At 48.3% G+C, this 17,288-nt stretch overlaps 1 protein-coding gene across 2 annotated transcripts in view; it reads left to right on the top strand.

The window, feature by feature from the left end:
- The window catches only part of CACNA1B (calcium voltage-gated channel subunit alpha1 B), a 295,914-nt gene that overhangs the window by 173,396 nt on the left and 105,230 nt on the right, over positions 1 to 17,288 (top strand). For both annotated transcript variants that reach the window (XM_053996161.1, XM_053996160.1), the window contains exons 13-16: positions 2,169 to 2,281; positions 7,286 to 7,398; positions 12,475 to 12,606; positions 14,048 to 14,120. In XM_053996161.1, coding sequence (XP_053852136.1) covers positions 2,169 to 2,281; positions 7,286 to 7,398; positions 12,475 to 12,606; positions 14,048 to 14,120 — 431 coding nt within the window. The remainder of the gene's footprint in view (positions 1 to 2,168; positions 2,282 to 7,285; positions 7,399 to 12,474; positions 12,607 to 14,047; positions 14,121 to 17,288) is intronic.

Below are 17,288 nucleotides of genomic sequence, written 5' to 3'. Positions count from 1 at the left end.
TGAGCACTGCGATCCAGAGGGTGGATCTGCCTCTTCCTGGGAAAAAGGCTGTGGGTCTCAGATTTTGTCATCTTATTCCTCAGCTGGGAACACGTTGCCCTTGAGAGTCTCCTTTAATGATCTTGCTCCTGTTCTCAAGGAGAGCAGGTCACGTGGGATAATTAATACTCGCCTGAAATTTCCTCCCCTTTTGCAGATGTTGGCACAGGTGTCCTTGCAGGCTCCTCACCAAGGTGTTAATAAAAGCCTCTCTCATCTCATTATTGCTTCCTGGATTTCAGGGAACTTTATGCTCATGGTGTTCCATGACTGGCTTTCATTTAAAATTTAAAATTTAAACCCCCTTTTTATTTTTGGGTAATTGCAGCTGCATTTTTCAAGGCATTTCCAAAGACACCCAGAATGGCCCTGGGCCAGCTCTGCTCACTCCCTATGGATGTGCAAGGCTGGGAATGGAAATCCAGGCAGGTGGGAAGGACCCTCACTCCCTCCTGTCTCTCCCCACACTCAGCTGAAGCTGCAGATTGCAGGAGGTCAGAGAATGGTGGAATCACAGAATCTTCTGAGCTGGAGGGGATCCCCAAGGACCATCGAGTGCTGCCCCTGGCCCTGCCCAGACCCCCCAACAACCCCACCCTGGGCATCCCTGGCAGCGCTGGCCAAACGCTCCTGGAGCTCTGGCAGCCTCGGGGCCGTGCCCATTCCCTGGGGAGCCTGGGCAGTGCCAGCACCCTCTGGGGGAAGAACCTTTCCTGATCTCACAGAATTCACAGAATCACTGGGTTGGAAGAGACCTTCAAGATTGTGTCCAACCCAGCCCCAACCCCTCAGCTAAACCCTGGCACCCAGTGCCACATCCAGGCTTGTTTTAAACACACCCAGGCATGGTGACTCCACCACCTCCCCGGGCAGCCATTCCAGAACTTTATCACCCTTTCTGTGAAAAACTTTTTCCTAATACCCAACCTAAAAATTTCCCTTGGTGCAGCTTGAGACTGTCTCCTCTGGTTTTCCAGCCTGACCTGCCCTGGCCCAGCTCCAGCCATTCCCTGGCTCCTGTCCCTGTCCCAGAGCAGAGATAGTAGCTGCCCCAGAGTGCAAAGCACCTGGAATCCAGGATCATCCTGCTGAAATTTTCCTTGTATCTGTTGCCCCTCTTCTGTCTCCGTGCACCTCTGCGTAAAGTTTGGCACCATCTCCTTTTTATCATTCCTGGAATCATAAAATCAAAATTACAGGAGACTTTCTTGTAGCATCTGTTCTGCTGCAGCCTCTGAGAACCTCCTGTGCTGCGCTAAACAAGGTGAATAATCCCCACCTTTTGAGGTTTGATTCTTTTCCTCATCTTTTCTGCAGAGAGAGAGCTTTGCCTTCTGCTGTTTGGTTTTTCTTGGTAGTGTAGGTGGTTTTTGCCTTTTTTTGTTTTGTTTTTTTTTTTGTTTTGTTTTTAACATTTCACTCTTGCTGTTGCTTATTGGCCTCCAGATCCAAACTTAAAATGCCAAAGGCAGTGTTTGCTGTAGCTTCAAGTCCTCAAAACTTGATGTGGAGATTGAAGCCTCCAGCTCTGTTCCTTCTGCCCTTTGTTTCATCATAGGTGATAAATTTTCCCATCAAAAGCTTCCCAGCCTGTGATATGTGAAGGAAAAGGAAACAGAAGGGGCTCTTCCATAATTACAGGGCTATAATAAAAATAAATGTGGTAACAGGAGACACAACACCTCTGAATATGAGCCCTCAAAGTCAGCACTTCTGTTGGGTAGAAAGGTATTTTTATCATCAGAGGATGGTACAGAAACTTACACCCCACACCCAAAAGTTTCCATCTCTTGCAAGTACAGAAGTCCCAAAACATCTCTGCAATTAAATTTGACCTTTAAAAATATTAGATCCAGGGCTTTCCTTTGAAATTCCTTTCTGGAGACAATGAGGATATTATTTAATGCTCCTTCCCCAAGAGCAGAGGTGAGCATTGCCCTCACACAGCTCATGGACACGCAGAAAGAATTGTGCCAAACTCTGCCTGGGGCCTGTTTGCCATTGCACAGGGATCTCCTTCTGCCAGCAGGCCCTTGGTGCTGTGAAAAAAGGAACAAAAAGTTCCCCACATGAGGAGCTCTGCCCACCAAGGGCTCACGGATGAATTTAATCTCTTCTCTCATTTCCAGATTTCGCAGAGTTCGTTTTCCTGGGGCTGTTCCTCACTGAGATGTCTTTGAAGATGTATGGGCTGGGGCCAAGGAATTACTTCCACTCTTCATTCAACTGCTTTGACTTTGGGGTGAGTAACTTCCATCAGGGTGGATAAATCATGGAATGGTTTGGGGTGGAAGGGACCTTAAAATCATCTAATTCCAACCCCCTGCCATGGGCAGGGACACCTTCCACAGTCCCAGGTTGCCCCAACCCCGTCCAACCTGGCCTTGGACACTTCCAGGGATCCAGGGGTGGCCACAGCTCCTCTGAGAATTCCATTCCAACCCTTCCCCACCCTCGCAGGGAAGAATTCCTTCCCAATATCCCATCCAACCCTGCCCTCTGGCAGTGGGAAGCCTCCCTCCTGTCAGTCCATGTCCTTGAGAACCCTCCCTGTGCCAAGCAGGTGTCTCTCCTGCCACTCAGGTGCTGGGCGTTTAAGGATGAAGTGGTGCTGGGAGTGTCTCCTGCGGGGAGCAGTCCCTGTATAAATTAGCAGTGAAATGCATTAAGCTTCCCTCGTTATCCTGCTTTTGGAAGGGAAGTGACAGCGGGGGGATTTCATTTCCTCCAGCCCCGGGCTGTTGGCAGCATCAGCGCCCCTGAGCGCTCTGATTGCCGGCAGATTCTGTCCCTCCCATTGCAATGAGCTGATTGAAAGACAAAAAAACCCCACACATCTTCCTGCTCATGCCACCCACTGAGCACCCTTCACCTGGAGTCACACAGGCAGAGCTTTTCAGACATCACCAGGAGCAGCAAACACCTGATGAGGTGACAGCAGGGCAATAATTCAAATTCTTTCAGTGCAGAAGTCCAGGCTCAAACTGCAGCTCTGGCACGAATAGCGGGACTGGGTTTGGCTCCACCTGACAAAGAGCCTGGCGTGTGGATGTTAATTTATTCATTAAAAGCTATTAGCTGTAATCTGTGCTCGCAGAGGACAGCTCGGCCTCTCTTATCTGCAGCTGGGCTGAGCAGGACTCAGCTGTTGTAACAATCCAGATACGGAGTTTAGATCCAGCCACGGGCACAGGGAGAGTGGCTCAGGTCACTGCTCTCCTCACCCAGCCCTGCTCTGACATTCAGGCTGTTGTTTCTAGCTTTTATCTGCCGAAATGCTGGGAGTGACTCTTCCTCCACGAAGCCAAATTCCTCTGCTCCCACAAGGGAGGAGGAGGTGTTGTCACTGTCAGTGAGTGACCCTCCTAAATCCAAGGCTCTGACTTGAGCCGATTTTTTCTCTTCTTGGCCGTGACAGCAGCAAAGCTCAGAGTAAACAGAATTTGAGATTCAGTCACTCACCTGTGTCCAGCACCCTGAGGTGTTGCACGACGCTGTCCCAGATGTGGGGCTCTGGTTTTGGGGTGTCCTGGCAGCTGTGGTGGCCCAGAGGGTTGAGTTGGGTTGGGTTGTCCTGCTCAGCCCAAGGGACAGTGCCCAGACCCAGACTGTCCAAAAATTATCCTTTAGGGGTGTCACTGATGCCTTGTGAGGGCTGCCCTAGAACAGAGACTGGACAGAGCTAAAGAATAAAGCAGGGAATTATTAGGAGGCCTCAACAGATCCAGCTTGGGCAGCACAGGGGTCAGGGTCCTGCACTGGGTGGGCTCTGAGTTGCCCCCCAGGCTGGCTGCCAATTTCCTTGGATCCCTGGATCCAGGATGCTCCTTCCACAAGGAAAGCTGGTCAGGGACAGGTGATTTAGGAGCTTGCACAAAGCAAAAGCTGAACTCAGGAGGTGTCTGAGCTTTGTGGGCTGTGCAGCCCTGGCAGGGAGCTCTGCCAAGGGTTTCCCAGGAGGGAAAGCTGTTGATCTGTTGCTAATTCCTCCTCCTTCAGAGAATCCATAGGGATCCTCTTTCTGTCTGTGTTTTTCCCTCCCTCACCCACCTTCCAGCCCCCAGAACAAATTCAGCACTGGAGCATCACAGAGCTCTGTACCCAGTTTTGTCTGACAAACCATCGAGACGGAGCCGTGCGAGCGCACAGGGTGAAACAACAAACCAGAGCAACATCTGCCTGGGGAGCACCAGCCCAGTGGGAACAGGCTCCCAGGAGGGCCTGCTGGGGAAATGAATTATCAGTGCCGCGTGCAGGGGCTGAGGAAAGGTTTTTGCTGATTCATGAAGGTTGGAAAAGCCAGGTGCCTGCTAAGGAAGGCAGGAGCCTCCCCTGAAATGGAAAATGTAAACCCCCTCCCTCCAAATTGTTATAATTTTGAAATTAAAGGGCTCTCAGGCAAAGATATGGGAATAGGAATAACAGTTCTTTAACAGGAAAATTAAAAATACAAATGCAATAGTACAAAACAATCCACTGCCAGAGTGAGAGCAGGCCCTGGCAGCTGTGGGTCAGGGTGTGGCAGCAGTGCCATTCCATGGGGGCTCAGCCCTCCTGCAGTGCCAGCTGTGCTTCTGCTGGGGCAGGATCCTGGACAAGGCTGGAGTTTTCCTCTGGAGCTCCAGGGCTGCTGGAGATGGGCCTGGGCTCCCTCTGGGAATGCAGTGGGGCAGAAAGCTGCTCCTCTGGGAATGCAGTGGGGCAGAAAGCTGCTCCTCTGGGAATGCAGTGGGCAAAGGCTGCTGTGCTGTTCCAAGGGCAGATTGGATCCAGGTAGGAATGCTTGGCTCCTCCCCTGGGCGGAGCCTCTCCCCATGGGATGCTGGAATTTTCTCAGCCATGCAGGGACACTCAGTGGCCATGAACAGAAGATAATTAATAATTAATAGCCCATGAACAGCAGAGATCTCCTGGAGGGAGGATTGGCTGTGGGAGAGATAAAGAAAAGTGCCCAATGCACTGAGGAGAACTGCCCCAGCTCTGACAGATGGGGATAGAGCACACACCCAGCTACACCTGAGACAATGAGGGATTCCCAGTGATGGGAGAGAAGTTTTAGTTCTTCTTCTTCAGATGGGAGATAGTGGAATTATCAACTGTTGTGGATCTCCCTTTCCCTCTGTATTTTCTGGAAGCCCAGGGCACAGCCTGTGTTGCAGGACACTTAAGCAGTGATGGAATTCTCAGAGACATGCAAGTTTTTGTCATGAAAGGGTGGGAAAAGGAACTGTTGGCATTTGCAGTCAAGCCAGCAATAAAAGATTCTAATTAAAAATGACAGTGTCCTTCAAAAAAAAGGTATTTTGAGGTATTTTGATTGCTAGAGAAGAAAGCAACAAGCTCCTCTCAGTGTATAAATCACAGAGTGTTCTCCTCCTGGGTATGGAGAAAGCTTGGTGAGGTTTTCCAGTTCTCCTGGCTAATTTAGGATTCTCCTGAACTTTTTGTAACAAAGGGGCTCTCAGTGCTGCTGCCCCCATGAATCCTCCCTCCCACAGCTGGGCTCTGGTGATAACCAGTTCTAAACTGGTGTTTCTGGTGTGCTCTGCCCAGCTGGGGCCCACGGGCAGTGGGAGCTCAGAAATGTTCATGGGTTCATGTGAATTATGCCAGCAATTGGCAGGGAAATGCCTGTTTGATCCTATTAACTCTGCAGAAACCTGTGTGGGTTTAATTGTCCTTCCCAGCTGTGCTAAACCCATCACTGTTTGTCCTTTTCCTAATGAAGGATTTTTGAGAAGATTTTTTTCCCTTCTTGAGGTGAATTCTCTGCCATCCTTAAACCGACCAGAAAAACAAAATTTGAAAAGCCCACCTCGATTTGGGACAATTTTTTCAGTACCCCAAGGCTGAGGACCAGGCAGATGATGGGGTGTCTGTGCCAGAGGCTTTGCAGAATCTCATAATAATTATTGCTTTAATTGCTCTCCTAAAGACTCTCAGCTGCCAGAAGTTTCTGGTAGATGTTACCCAGAGCTGCTGTTCTGCTGTAGATGAGGAGTTTTAGCCCTTCTGGTGGGAAGGGGAGGATGGGGCAGTGCCCTCCTGCAGCTCTACAGGTTGTGTGGGGTGAGAAAAGGAATGACAGTGGGCTGACAGGAGAATGTCCTTTTTTGCTTTGGTTTTAAGCTTGTTTAAAACAGAAATCTCAAGTTATCACTCATATTTTGTGGTAAAAACCTCAAGTTTTGTTTTCTTTCTGAGTCCCATCAACTGCTGGCGTGCGAAATTGAGCCAGCATTTAAAAAAAATCTAATTAAAAATTACAGCATCCTTCAAAAAAAAAAGGTATTTTAAGGTATTTTGATTGCTAGAGAAGAAAGCAACAAGCTCCTCTCAGTGTATAACTCACAGAGTGTTCTCCTCCTGGGTATGGAGAAAGCTTGGTGAGGGTTTCCAGTTTGCGGGGATTGCTGGGCTCCAGGACGGTTTGGGTGGGTGCTAACGAAGGATCTCTGAAGGCCGGTCTTTAGAGCATAGGGTTTATTGTAAAGGATGAAGGGCCCTGCTTAGAGTTGCTAGCCGCAACTCGTGGCAGGCCCGGGGAGAGCGGGGGGAGAGGAGGGAGGGAGGGAGAGGGAGAGAGAGGGAGGGGGAGGGAGAGAGAGAGGGAGAGAGAGAGAGAGAGAGAGAGAGAGAGAGAGAGAGAGAGAGAGAGAGAGAGAGAGAGAGTGAGAGAGAGTGAGAGAGAGTGAGAGAGAGTGAGAGAGAGTGAGAGAGAGTGAGAGAGAGTGAGAGAGAGTGAGAGAGAGTGAGAGAGAGTGAGAGAGAGTGAGAGAGTGAGAGAGAGTGTCCGGTCCCTCGGCCACACCTTATCAGGGGGCTTCAAGGTGGGCTGGGACAGGACTTGGGCCAATGGGGTTACAGACATCGGATACTTCAGGGGAGGGTTACAGGTATGGGATGAACCATACATTGGGAGGTGAGACAGGACATTCCATTTGACCTTAGGATCTATCAGAAGGGGGGATTGCTTTCAGCTTGGCTGTATTATTGTTTTCGAGATGCTCAGTAATGAAGGTCTGGTATTTCAAACCTCGTTTTCATCTTGATATCTGTATTCTCTGATTCTTTTGCCAGGCCCTCATATTTATAGGGCCTTGCTATTTCATCTTCCCCAACACCAGTTCTCCTGGCTAATTTAGGATTCTCCTGAACAGCCTGAACCCTGATTCCTGAGCCTCCCTGGGAGCCCCCAGGGAGCTCAGCAGCAGCTGTGCCCTCTCTCAGTGGTCTCTCCCTGCAGGTGATCGTGGGCAGTATTTTTGAGGTCATCTGGGCTGCAGTGAAGCCGGGAACCTCCTTTGGCATCAGCGTCCTGCGAGCCCTGCGGCTGCTGAGGATCTTCAAAGTCACCAAGTAAGTGCAGCTGCCTTGGTGCTCACAGCAGGCCCTGAGCACCCCAGGGAATCCCTGTCCCCAGCCCCAGAGCCAGGAGGAGAGTGCTTTCCACATGGATCAACGACAAACTAATAATTAAATCGCTAAAAAGTTAAAAATAAAACAAAAAAACAATGCCCCAACCCTCTGTGGGAGCTGGCACAAAATCCCTGCCTGCCCCAAGGTCTGCAGGGGGACAGGAGCAGATTGAACCTGCAGATGCAGAATTCCCCTTTCCTCGGCTGGGCAGTTGGAAATGTTGGGAATTGAGCCTGGATTTGCACCCACAAGGGATTTTAAGAGCCCTTTCTCTCCTCAGCCTCACGTCCAGGTTTGTCTGCCCTTGGTTCCTCAGTGGGCTGACAGTAGAATATCCTTTGCTTTATCTTTCGGCTTGTTTAAAACAAAAATATTTTGTTATTGCTTGTAATTTGTGGTAAAAACCCCAAGTTTTATTTACTTTCTAAGTCCTCTTGATCTGATGACAATTCCCTGAGTGGGAATGACAGTGGGCTGACAGGAGAATGTCCTTTTTGCTTTGGTTTTAAGCTTATTTAAAACAAAAATCTCAAGTTATCACTCATATTTTGTGGTAAAAAAGTTTTTTTTTTTCCTTTCTAAGTCCCATCAACTTAGAATGTCCTTCTTTGCTTTATCTTTAGGCTTGTTTAAAACACAAATATTGTGTTATCACTCGTACTTTGTGGTAAAACACCCAAGTTTTATTTTCTTTCTGAGTCCCATCAACTTCCCACTGATCTGATGACAATTCCTTAAGTATTCAGGCTCTGGAAAAGCAGCTTCCCTGGGGATTGCTGGGTGCTAATCCCGGGACTGAGCTGCTGTGTTGACACAAATCTGAAATGTGTTCCTGCTGCCTGGGCTGGGATGTCGGAGTTTTTCAGGCTGGAGACTCTGAGGTGGAATTTTCTCTCAGGTTTCCACAGCTTTTCTGGTGTTTTTGTGCTCCTGCCTTGAGTTAATGTGTGCTGGCATTAGCAAACAGCTCCTGTGCCATTTCCAAACCCATCCAGAGCTGTTTCTGCAGGATTTCTCTGGAAATTGATGACAAATTTAGGTGCTCCTGCTGTTGTTTTCCACCTTATTTTTTACACCATTACCTCCTCAGTGCTCCCTTGTTTCCATCACTCCCTGAATTTTTCATAGCTTGGAGGAACAGCCCCTCCCTCCAAAAATACCCCAATCACCTTAAATAGATAAAGAAAATCTGAGCAAAACAGAAATTTGAAGTAACCAGGAATGAGTTTTGTAGCTCTGTAGGGCTGATTTGTACCTGCTAATTGTGTGCTGCTAATTATTGTTATTCAGATCCCAGGTTTGTGTGTGGTACTGTGTCATTTGTTGTCCTCTGGGACAAACAGGGTGGAAACTTTAGGTTCTGTAAATGTCCAGCAAAAAAAGGTGGGTACCTGCATCAAAAATGTCACTGTGCTTTACCTTTGCACTGATTTACATGTGGGAAACTCCTGGGTTTGCAGCAAATTCAGAGCAATTTTCACCAGTTCGTTTTACCCAGAGCTGCTGAGATCTGCTCTTGCTGATTGGGTGCTATGCTTGGTAAAAATTTTGAATGTTTTTGCAAGTTACAATTTTATTTTGGTGAGTTCTGACCACTGATTGCAGTCAGCATGAAAAAGGGATGAAAGATGGAATTATTTAGGTTGGAAAAGACCTTCAAGGCCACTGGGTCCAACCAGTCTTTCCAAGGCCACCACTCACCCGTGTCCCCAGGTGCCACATCAGCAGGATTTTAAATCCCTGCAGGGATGGTGACCCCACCACTCCTGGGCAGCCTGGCCAGGGCTTCACAAACCTTTTAATGAAGAATTTTTTTCCCAATACCCAACCTAAACCTGTCTGGGACAATTTGAGGCCGTTCCCTCTTGTTATTGTTCATTCCTTGGGAGGAGAGATTTAACTTCACAAACCAAGCTGAGGGCCCTGCCCCATCTCAGGACAGCAAGTGACGCTCTCAAGCTGCTGATGCTGAAGTTCCCCTGCCCTAATTAAGTGGATTTTTCACCCCACACGACAGAATTGAGTTCATTGCGTGGCCAGAGCCAGGTCCCTGCAGCTCCCAGGGGGAATCCTGCATTACCCCAGTGCCTGAGTGCACAGCTCAGTGTTTGCCTGGCTCAGGAGAGCCCCCACAGTGCTGGCAGCAGGCACAGATTGCTGCCCACCCCCTCTCAGTGCACTTTTGCTGGGAAAACATCCTGACCCTCAGCAGTTTTCTCCTTTTTCCATCTCTTTTGTAGCAATTTTTGTCTGAAACTCGCTGCCCTGGTTTGTTTTTCCTTTGTGTTTAGCAGGAGAGGCTGCAGTGCTCCTGCTCTGAATAATCAATGGGATTATTCAAATTATGATTTGAATTGATTGGGTTATGACTGGGACTTTGGTTCCCATGTCCCAAATCAGTGTGGCCATGGACAGCAGAGTTAATTGGGTACAAGGTGACAGCAGGACAAGGGGACACAGCCCAAGAGGGGCTGAAATTCAGTGAGGAGGACAAGGACCAAAGAGCTCCCCACATTTTCTTCATTGTCCTGGCAGAGCTGAGCTGGGTTTGGCTTCTGCAGGAATCAACTCCCTGTGCCTTGGGAGCATCAAATCCTTCCCCTCCTCCAAGGAGAGCAGCTCAGCCCCTTTAAACCCTGAGCAGGCTTGGTTCAACTTACTCAAAGTTGAAGTTATTCTCCCAAGAGACAAGATTTCCCCCTGAAACCTTTGTCACTGTGTTATGGATGCAATTTTTCCTTGGAATGGGTGCAATGGGATGCAAGATCCTTGGGATGGACATCAGAGAAACCCGGGGTGGGTCAGTGCTCCCAGCTCGGCCTGGGGGAAGGAAGAGGGGGAAAACAAAGGCAAAAAGACAGGATGGTGTTTCTCCTCATCTGACTCCAAGCTCTGAGCTTCTCAGACAAATCCATGGAATCCCTCCTGCTGGAAAGCCACTGTGGGAAGGAGCTCAGAGTGGGGGTCTGGAGGGCACTCAGGGGGGAAGGAATCGTGTGCTGCTGCTGGGATTTGCCTCTGGATGGCAGCTCCCAGTGTCAGGAGCTGGAAAGGAGAAAAAGAGAGGGGAAAATCCTCCCCATGGCTCTAAATCCCTCTTCTCCTTCTGCCTGCTCCAGCCCCGTTGTTCCAGGCTCCAAAGGGAGCTTGTCAAAGCTTGGTGGCTGCTCCTGCATTTCCTGATCCATTGGTTTCCCGCCTACAAACACTCCCTGCCTGTTCCCAGCAGGGCAGGAAATCCAGGGAAGAGCTGTTCCAAAGTTTTGGAACCCTCTTGGAATGTGCCAGGAGCTGTCCCAGGGCATGGGGAGATAAAACCAAACCAACTTCAGCCCCTGGCCAGGTGTGCTGGGATGGGCTGGGCTGAGCCAGTCCCTCTTGCCAGGCTGGAATTAACATTCTGGATTTCTTTCCACACCCTGAGGCCACTGCTTGGTCCTGGATGCCTGGATGTGAGATTCCCACAGGAATGTTTAAGATGTGGGGATTTAATCCACTTGAGTGGATGGGATGGGAGGACACCCTGCAAAGATGTCCAGGTGGGAATGAGGTGTTGATTCCTGATTTTATTCCTGATTTGTGCCTAATGGAGGCTGGGGCTTGCTGTTCCCATCTCCAATCTCACCTTCATTGATAAACCCTGTTCCTGACACCCCTCCTGACTGCTGTGCCAGGTGAGAAGATACCAAAAGGAGGAAAAATCCCAGGAAAAGGTTCCTAAGAACTGATGCAGACATTCCCTGACTGTTGTGTGTGGGTGCTCGCACACCAAGTGCCCATCTCTGCTCTCCGGTTCTCAAGAGATTCTGCCACTCCCTGAGCTCTATTTTCCAGCACTAGAAGGGAGTTTAAAGACTCTGATATCCCTTGTCATTCTTTTCCTTTTTAAAATAAGAAATAATTAAAGCAGTAATAATAATAATATCAGTGAGGTTGGAAAAGACTTCAGGATCTTCACATCCAACCATTCCCAGCCCAGCCAAGGCCACCACTGACCGTGTCCCCAAGTGCCACATCTTTTAAATCCCTGCAGGGATGGGGAGATGGGGACTCCCCCACTGCCCAGGCAGCTTTTTCCAATGCCTGACCATCCTTTCCATGAATAATATCCAACCCCAAGCTTCCCCCGTGCAACTTGAGGCTGTTTCCCCTTGTTCCATGGTGCCTTGGTTTGAAAGGACAGGTGTCTGCTAAGGAAGGCAGGAGCCTCCCCTGAAATGCAAAATGTAACCCCCTCCCTCTAAATTCTTATAATTTTGAAATTAAAGAGCTCTCAGGCAAAGGTATGGGAATAGGAATAACAGTTTTTTACTAGGAAAATTAAACATTAAAATGCAGTAAAACCAAACAAACACTGGCAGAGTGAGAGCAGGCCCTGGCAGGCTGTGGGTCAGGGTGTGGCAGCAGTGCCATTCCATGGGGGCTCAGCCCTCCTGCAGTGCCAGCTGTGCTTCTGCTGGAGCAGGATCCTGGACAAGGCTGGAGTTTTCCTCTGGAGCTCCAGGGCTGCTGGAGATGGGCCTGGGCTCCCTCTGGGAATGCAGTGGGGCAGAAAGCTGCTCCTCTGGGAATGCAGTGGGGCAGAAAGCTGCTCCTCTGGGAATGCAGTGGGGCAGAAAGCTGCTCCTCTGGGAATGCAGTGGGGCAGAAAGCTGCTCCTCTGGGAATGCAGTGGGCAAAGGCTGCTGTGCTGTTCCAAGGGCAGATTGGATCCAGGTAGGAATGCTTGGCTCCTGCCCTGGGCAGAGCCTCTCCCCATGGGATGCTGGAATTTTCTCAGCCATGCAGGGACACTCAGTGGCCATGGACAGCAGAGATCTCCTGGAGGGAGGATTGGCTGTGGGAGAGATAAAGAAAAGTGCCCAATGCACAGAGGAGAACTGCCCAGCTCTGACAGATGGGGATAGAACACACACCAGCTACACCTGAGACACGTGGGAAATAAATTCCTGTTAACTTCTCCCCAAAGGCTCTTCCCCACTCATGTTCTCCCCTGGCTGCTCTGATCCAACACAGGTACTGGAATTCCCTGAGGAATCTGGTGGTCTCCTTGCTGAACTCCATGAAGTCCATCATCAGTTTGCTGTTCCTGCTGTTCCTGTTCATCGTGGTCTTTGCTCTGCTGGGGATGCAGCTCTTTGGAGGGCAGTAAGTTGGTGATGTTTTTTGGTTTGTTTTTTTTTTTCCTTAAAGTCAGGATTAAATTGTGAGATGGTATTTTTTGTTTGGACTTAGATGTTTAGTAGTTTTTATTTATGTTATAGTTTTATAAGTTGTGCGTTGTATAGTACTTTTCTTTAACAAACTAAAAAATTGAGTTGTATCTCTTTTTTTACAAGATCTTTTAAGGATAAACTTTCTAATTCAGAAATGACACTTAAATTATTTTTATTTTTAACTCAATAACTAACTATTTGTGTTTTGTAATGTGGATTTTTTTTTATTTAATGACACAATACTACTTAAACTTATGAAGTAGAAGGTAAAGGAGAAGGACTCACTTCTGTCTTCAAGCTTTCATTTTGTTTTATATATATTATTATATTCTAAGACTTTAAACTCTAAGTTTTTTACATTGTGATATTACACACTTTCATTTAAACTACACACTCATAATCTTAGTTTTATTATTTAATTATGGAAGTTTTTTTTACGGCTTTAGGTCAAATGTAGTGTTCTCTTGGGGGTTACTGTCTGTTAATACAGAAAGCTGAAAATGTTTTGTAACTAGGGTTCTAACAGGAAGTGTGAGGAATCTTCGTTTTGCCTGGAAGGGTTCACATCCCTGATTTCAGGGCTGGGGATAGGGAAATAATTCCTGTTCTGGTGTTTTCCCTGGAGCTGGGTTCTTTCCTAAGGGAGAATGTCCCCAGTTCAAAGCTCCCCCATCATGCCCAGGACAGCCAGAGCTGAGGCAGGACTGGGGGGCAGCACTTTCTGGACTCTTCTTTCCCTGGAAACCAGAGTGCCGTTATATTTATCCACTATAAACCAAAATATCCATATATAAAATATAATGGCACTCTGGAATATTTTCCTGCTGGAAAACACAGTTTTGTTGGATCTGATTATTCTCATTAGAAATGCCAGCAGTGGTGAATTTTGCAGTAAGAACCATCACAGTGTTACCATTTAAACTCCAGCCTCACTTCTGAACTGAAATAATGAAATGGTTTTGTTTGGTCTTTTATTTTCCCAGTCAACACCTATTTTATCTTTAAAATAGTAAAAACAAATTATCTGCTAAGAGAGTAATTTCCATTTGGGCTTTTACACTTGAGGATGAAAACTACTTGGAATGGCTCATTCTGCAAAATCATTGGAGATTTTTGATTGTTCGTTTTAATTGGGGATGAAAATGAATTTCAAAGCATCGGAATTTTCTCTGGGAATGAAATTGAGTTTTTGCTGATAGTTCTGTTAGGCACCTTCTGAGATGTTCCCCCACCGAGCTTGCCTGGGGTGTTACAGCCAGGGGGAACAAATGTTGCTCCCTGACTTGGTTTATGGGGTGTTAAAGGGTGCTCCAGGGCTGCCTGGAGCTGCCTGACCCTCCCCACTCTGGTTTTTATTTCTCCCTTCTCTTCAGGTTCAATTTCCAAGATGAAACTCCAACCACGAATTTTGATACCTTCCCTGCTGCCATCCTCACAGTCTTCCAGGTAAAGCCATTCCTTGTCCTGGGGCAGTGTTAGAACTGGAATTCTTGGGTGTTTCTTCCTGCTTAGGGAGGGCAAACAAGTCCCCAAAAACCTGTGGAATTTAGGAAAGGGGGACTCCTTCCTTCTCATGTGTTTTACTTTGCTGACCAATACATGCGTCACTAAAAATCAACTTAAAAATCAATGCTGTGGTATTAAGGAAACCTAGAACAAAAGATTTATTGCTAGGAGGGAAAATGCTGATAAAACAGATATTTCTGTCCTAAATTAAAATCATTAAATTAATATGCCCAGGCTGTGCCACATCTGAGAATGCCCTTTGTGTTCTCCAGCCCCTGCCCATGGAGGTGCAGCTCTGGCACATGCAATGCTTGGATTTATAGCCAAATTATGCAGCTGTTGTCTACCTGTCTTTTTTAAAAACAATAATTTGAAACGGTTTAAAATCATTTAAAATAATTAGAAAATAATGTTTTCAGGTGTTTCCCAGCTCAGGAGAGTTGGGGCTGCTCCAGGTGCAGGTGACCCTCACAGATCCAGCATTTCCAGCCTTCTCCTGCACAATGTGGGCTCCCCCTGATCCAAAATTCCCCAGATCTCAGCAAGGTCTGGCTGATGTATTTCAGTGTCATGACCCCAAAAGGAGATAAAAAGGAAGGGAAGGGGGGTGATGACAATTTCTGGATTAAGACAGAAGAAGAATCTGAAGGAAAATGTGTCCTGTGAGCTCTGCAGGAGCCACTGCCCAGATGCGAGGCAGGTTCAGTGCTCACCTCACAGGATATTGCCCATCACGGGGGATTAAGATTTGCATAAGATTTTCCTGCTCATCAAAGGAAGGGCTCAGAGACAGGTATTGCCAGGGAGCAGCTCCGGATATGAGCCAGGGGAAGGTTGGTTTTGGTTTGCTTTGGGACTGGAGCTGCCTGTGGAATATTTCCTGTTAGTCCTGAGATCAATACGCTGCAATGTGGGGTGAAGGAAAGCACGTGGGTTTAAGGTATTTGTCTGGAATGTCAGAGGCTGGAGCTGAACCCAGCAAAAGCCATCAGCCCTGGATTAACTGTGGGCTCCCAGAGGCTCTTTGATACCCTCTGCTCTCCTTCCATCCCACTCCTGCCCTGAGCTGCAAACTCCAGCTCAGTGTTTCTTCACTCTGGAGCTGGGATCCCTTTCCAAGGTTTTCTTCCATAACCTCAGCCAGGCTGAGCAGAGCAGCATCAGTCAGAGACAGCATTCAGTGTGCTGAATAAATGAAGTTAAATACACCCTGCCCACCCCTGTACCTCTGGAGATCCTCTGTAAGAAGCTTCTCAAACAAACCCTTCTGCCCTCTGCTTTAGCCCATTTTTATCCCAGCAGCCCCAGCTGGGTCACGGTCCTGTCACTGGACACCCAGGATGGGTTTTGTCCACCTGGCAGCTGGCTGAGCTCAGCCTAAATTCCCTCAGAGGAGCATCAACCTCCAGCTCCAGCTCCTGGCTCCCCAGGAAGGCTGCAAGCTGAATGTCCAGCTGTGAATAATCCAAACACACACACAAACAACACCATGAGCACAGAGCCCCTGGAAAGCAGAGTTCTGTGTTATTTTCTCTGGAAATCCTCACAGGCTGCTGGGGGCAGAGCAGAGCAGTGGGGACAGCTGGAAATGAGGAGTGGCAGGATGGGAGCAGAGCTCTGTGCCCGTGTCACACAGAATCACTGGGTTGGAAGAGACCTTCAAGATCATCGAGTCCAACCCAGCCCCAACCCCTCAGCTAAACCCTGGCACCCAGTGCCACATCCAGGCTTGTTTTAAACACACCCAGGGATGGTGACTCCACCACCTCCCGGGCAGCCATTCCAGAACTTTATCACTCATTCTGTGAAAAACTACTTTCTAATATCCAACCTAAATTTCCCTTGGCACAGCTTGAGACTGAGTCCTCTGGTTCTGTCAGTGCTGCCTGGTGAAAGAGCCCAACCCCAGCTGAGCACAGCCACCTTTCAGGAGCTGTACAGAGTGCTGAGGTCACCTCTGAGTCTCCTTTTCTCCAGGCTGAGCACCCCCAGCTCCCTCAGTGGTTCCTCACAGGGTTTGTGTTCCCAGCCCCTCTCCAGCCTCGTTGCCTCCTCTGCACGTGCTCCAGGTCCTTCCCAAAGTGAGGGGCCAGGATGGACACAGCACTCGAGGAGTGCCTCACCAGTGCCAGTGTCAGGCTGTGGTGGATGTCAGAGCACACTGCCTGTGGGACAGGACATGGAGCTGCAGGAATTCAGCCTTCCCTCAGGCATCTCCCTTTCACTGCAGCCCCTGGAAGCAGCACAGTCCTGCTCCTGTTCCTGTCCCACCCTTAACCTGCTCATTATTCCATTAACATTTCACAGCAGCTCTTGACAGCTGCTTTATTCCATCCCCTGCTGGCTCCTCAGTGTTAAACAGTGAGATGCACTCCAGATGGTCATTTGGGGCAGCTGAAGGCAGTTTGGAGCCCAGGGAATAACAAAAAGAACCAAAACACGCACAGAAACGACATCCATGAGCACAGGGCCTCTGGAAAGCAGAGTTTTGTGTCGGGTACCTGTGCCCTTGCTCCCAAGTCCTCATTGCCTGTGCCTCTCCCTCTGCAGTGCTGTCCTTCCCTCTCCTCAGAAAAAATTCCTTACAGCATCCCTAAAGAGACCTAAGAGAGCAGAAGGAATTTCATTAACTGCTAGAGGACAGAGACAGCAGATCCTGGATCCTTCAGGCTGCTCCCTAATTACTGAAGTAATTCCTGCAGCTGATGGGTGACAGTGGGAAGGACACAGCTCCTCTTTCCAGGGCCTCAGGGAGCATCCTCAGCTTGTCCAGGCAGGCTGCTCAGTTTAGATTATTTATCTCTCTGCAAAAGCCCCAAAAAACACCTCTTTTTAAAATTTTTTTCCTTGAACTTTTTGTTCCACTCCTAAATAATCCAAAAGTTGGATTTTGAACCCAGACCCTGCTGAACTTTGTCATACCTGGCAAATTCTGGTCTTCTGCTTGGGAATAGAAAAGTTCCCAATGGTTGCCCTTTCCATGAATATTTGTGTGATCAGAAATCACTTTATGGCTATTCCCAGAAAGCAGGAGCAGCTGTGAATTCATGGAAATTCTGTAAATGCACATTTGTGGACAATACTTTGCATAATTGTGGCAGATTTGAA

Source organism: Vidua macroura, chromosome 21, assembly GCF_024509145.1.
Source record: "Vidua macroura isolate BioBank_ID:100142 chromosome 21, ASM2450914v1, whole genome shotgun sequence".
Classification (NCBI taxonomy): Eukaryota; Metazoa; Chordata; class Aves; order Passeriformes; family Viduidae; genus Vidua; species Vidua macroura.
The sequence above is the reverse complement of the archived record's forward strand: the minus strand, read 5'-3'. Positions and strand labels throughout refer to the sequence as shown.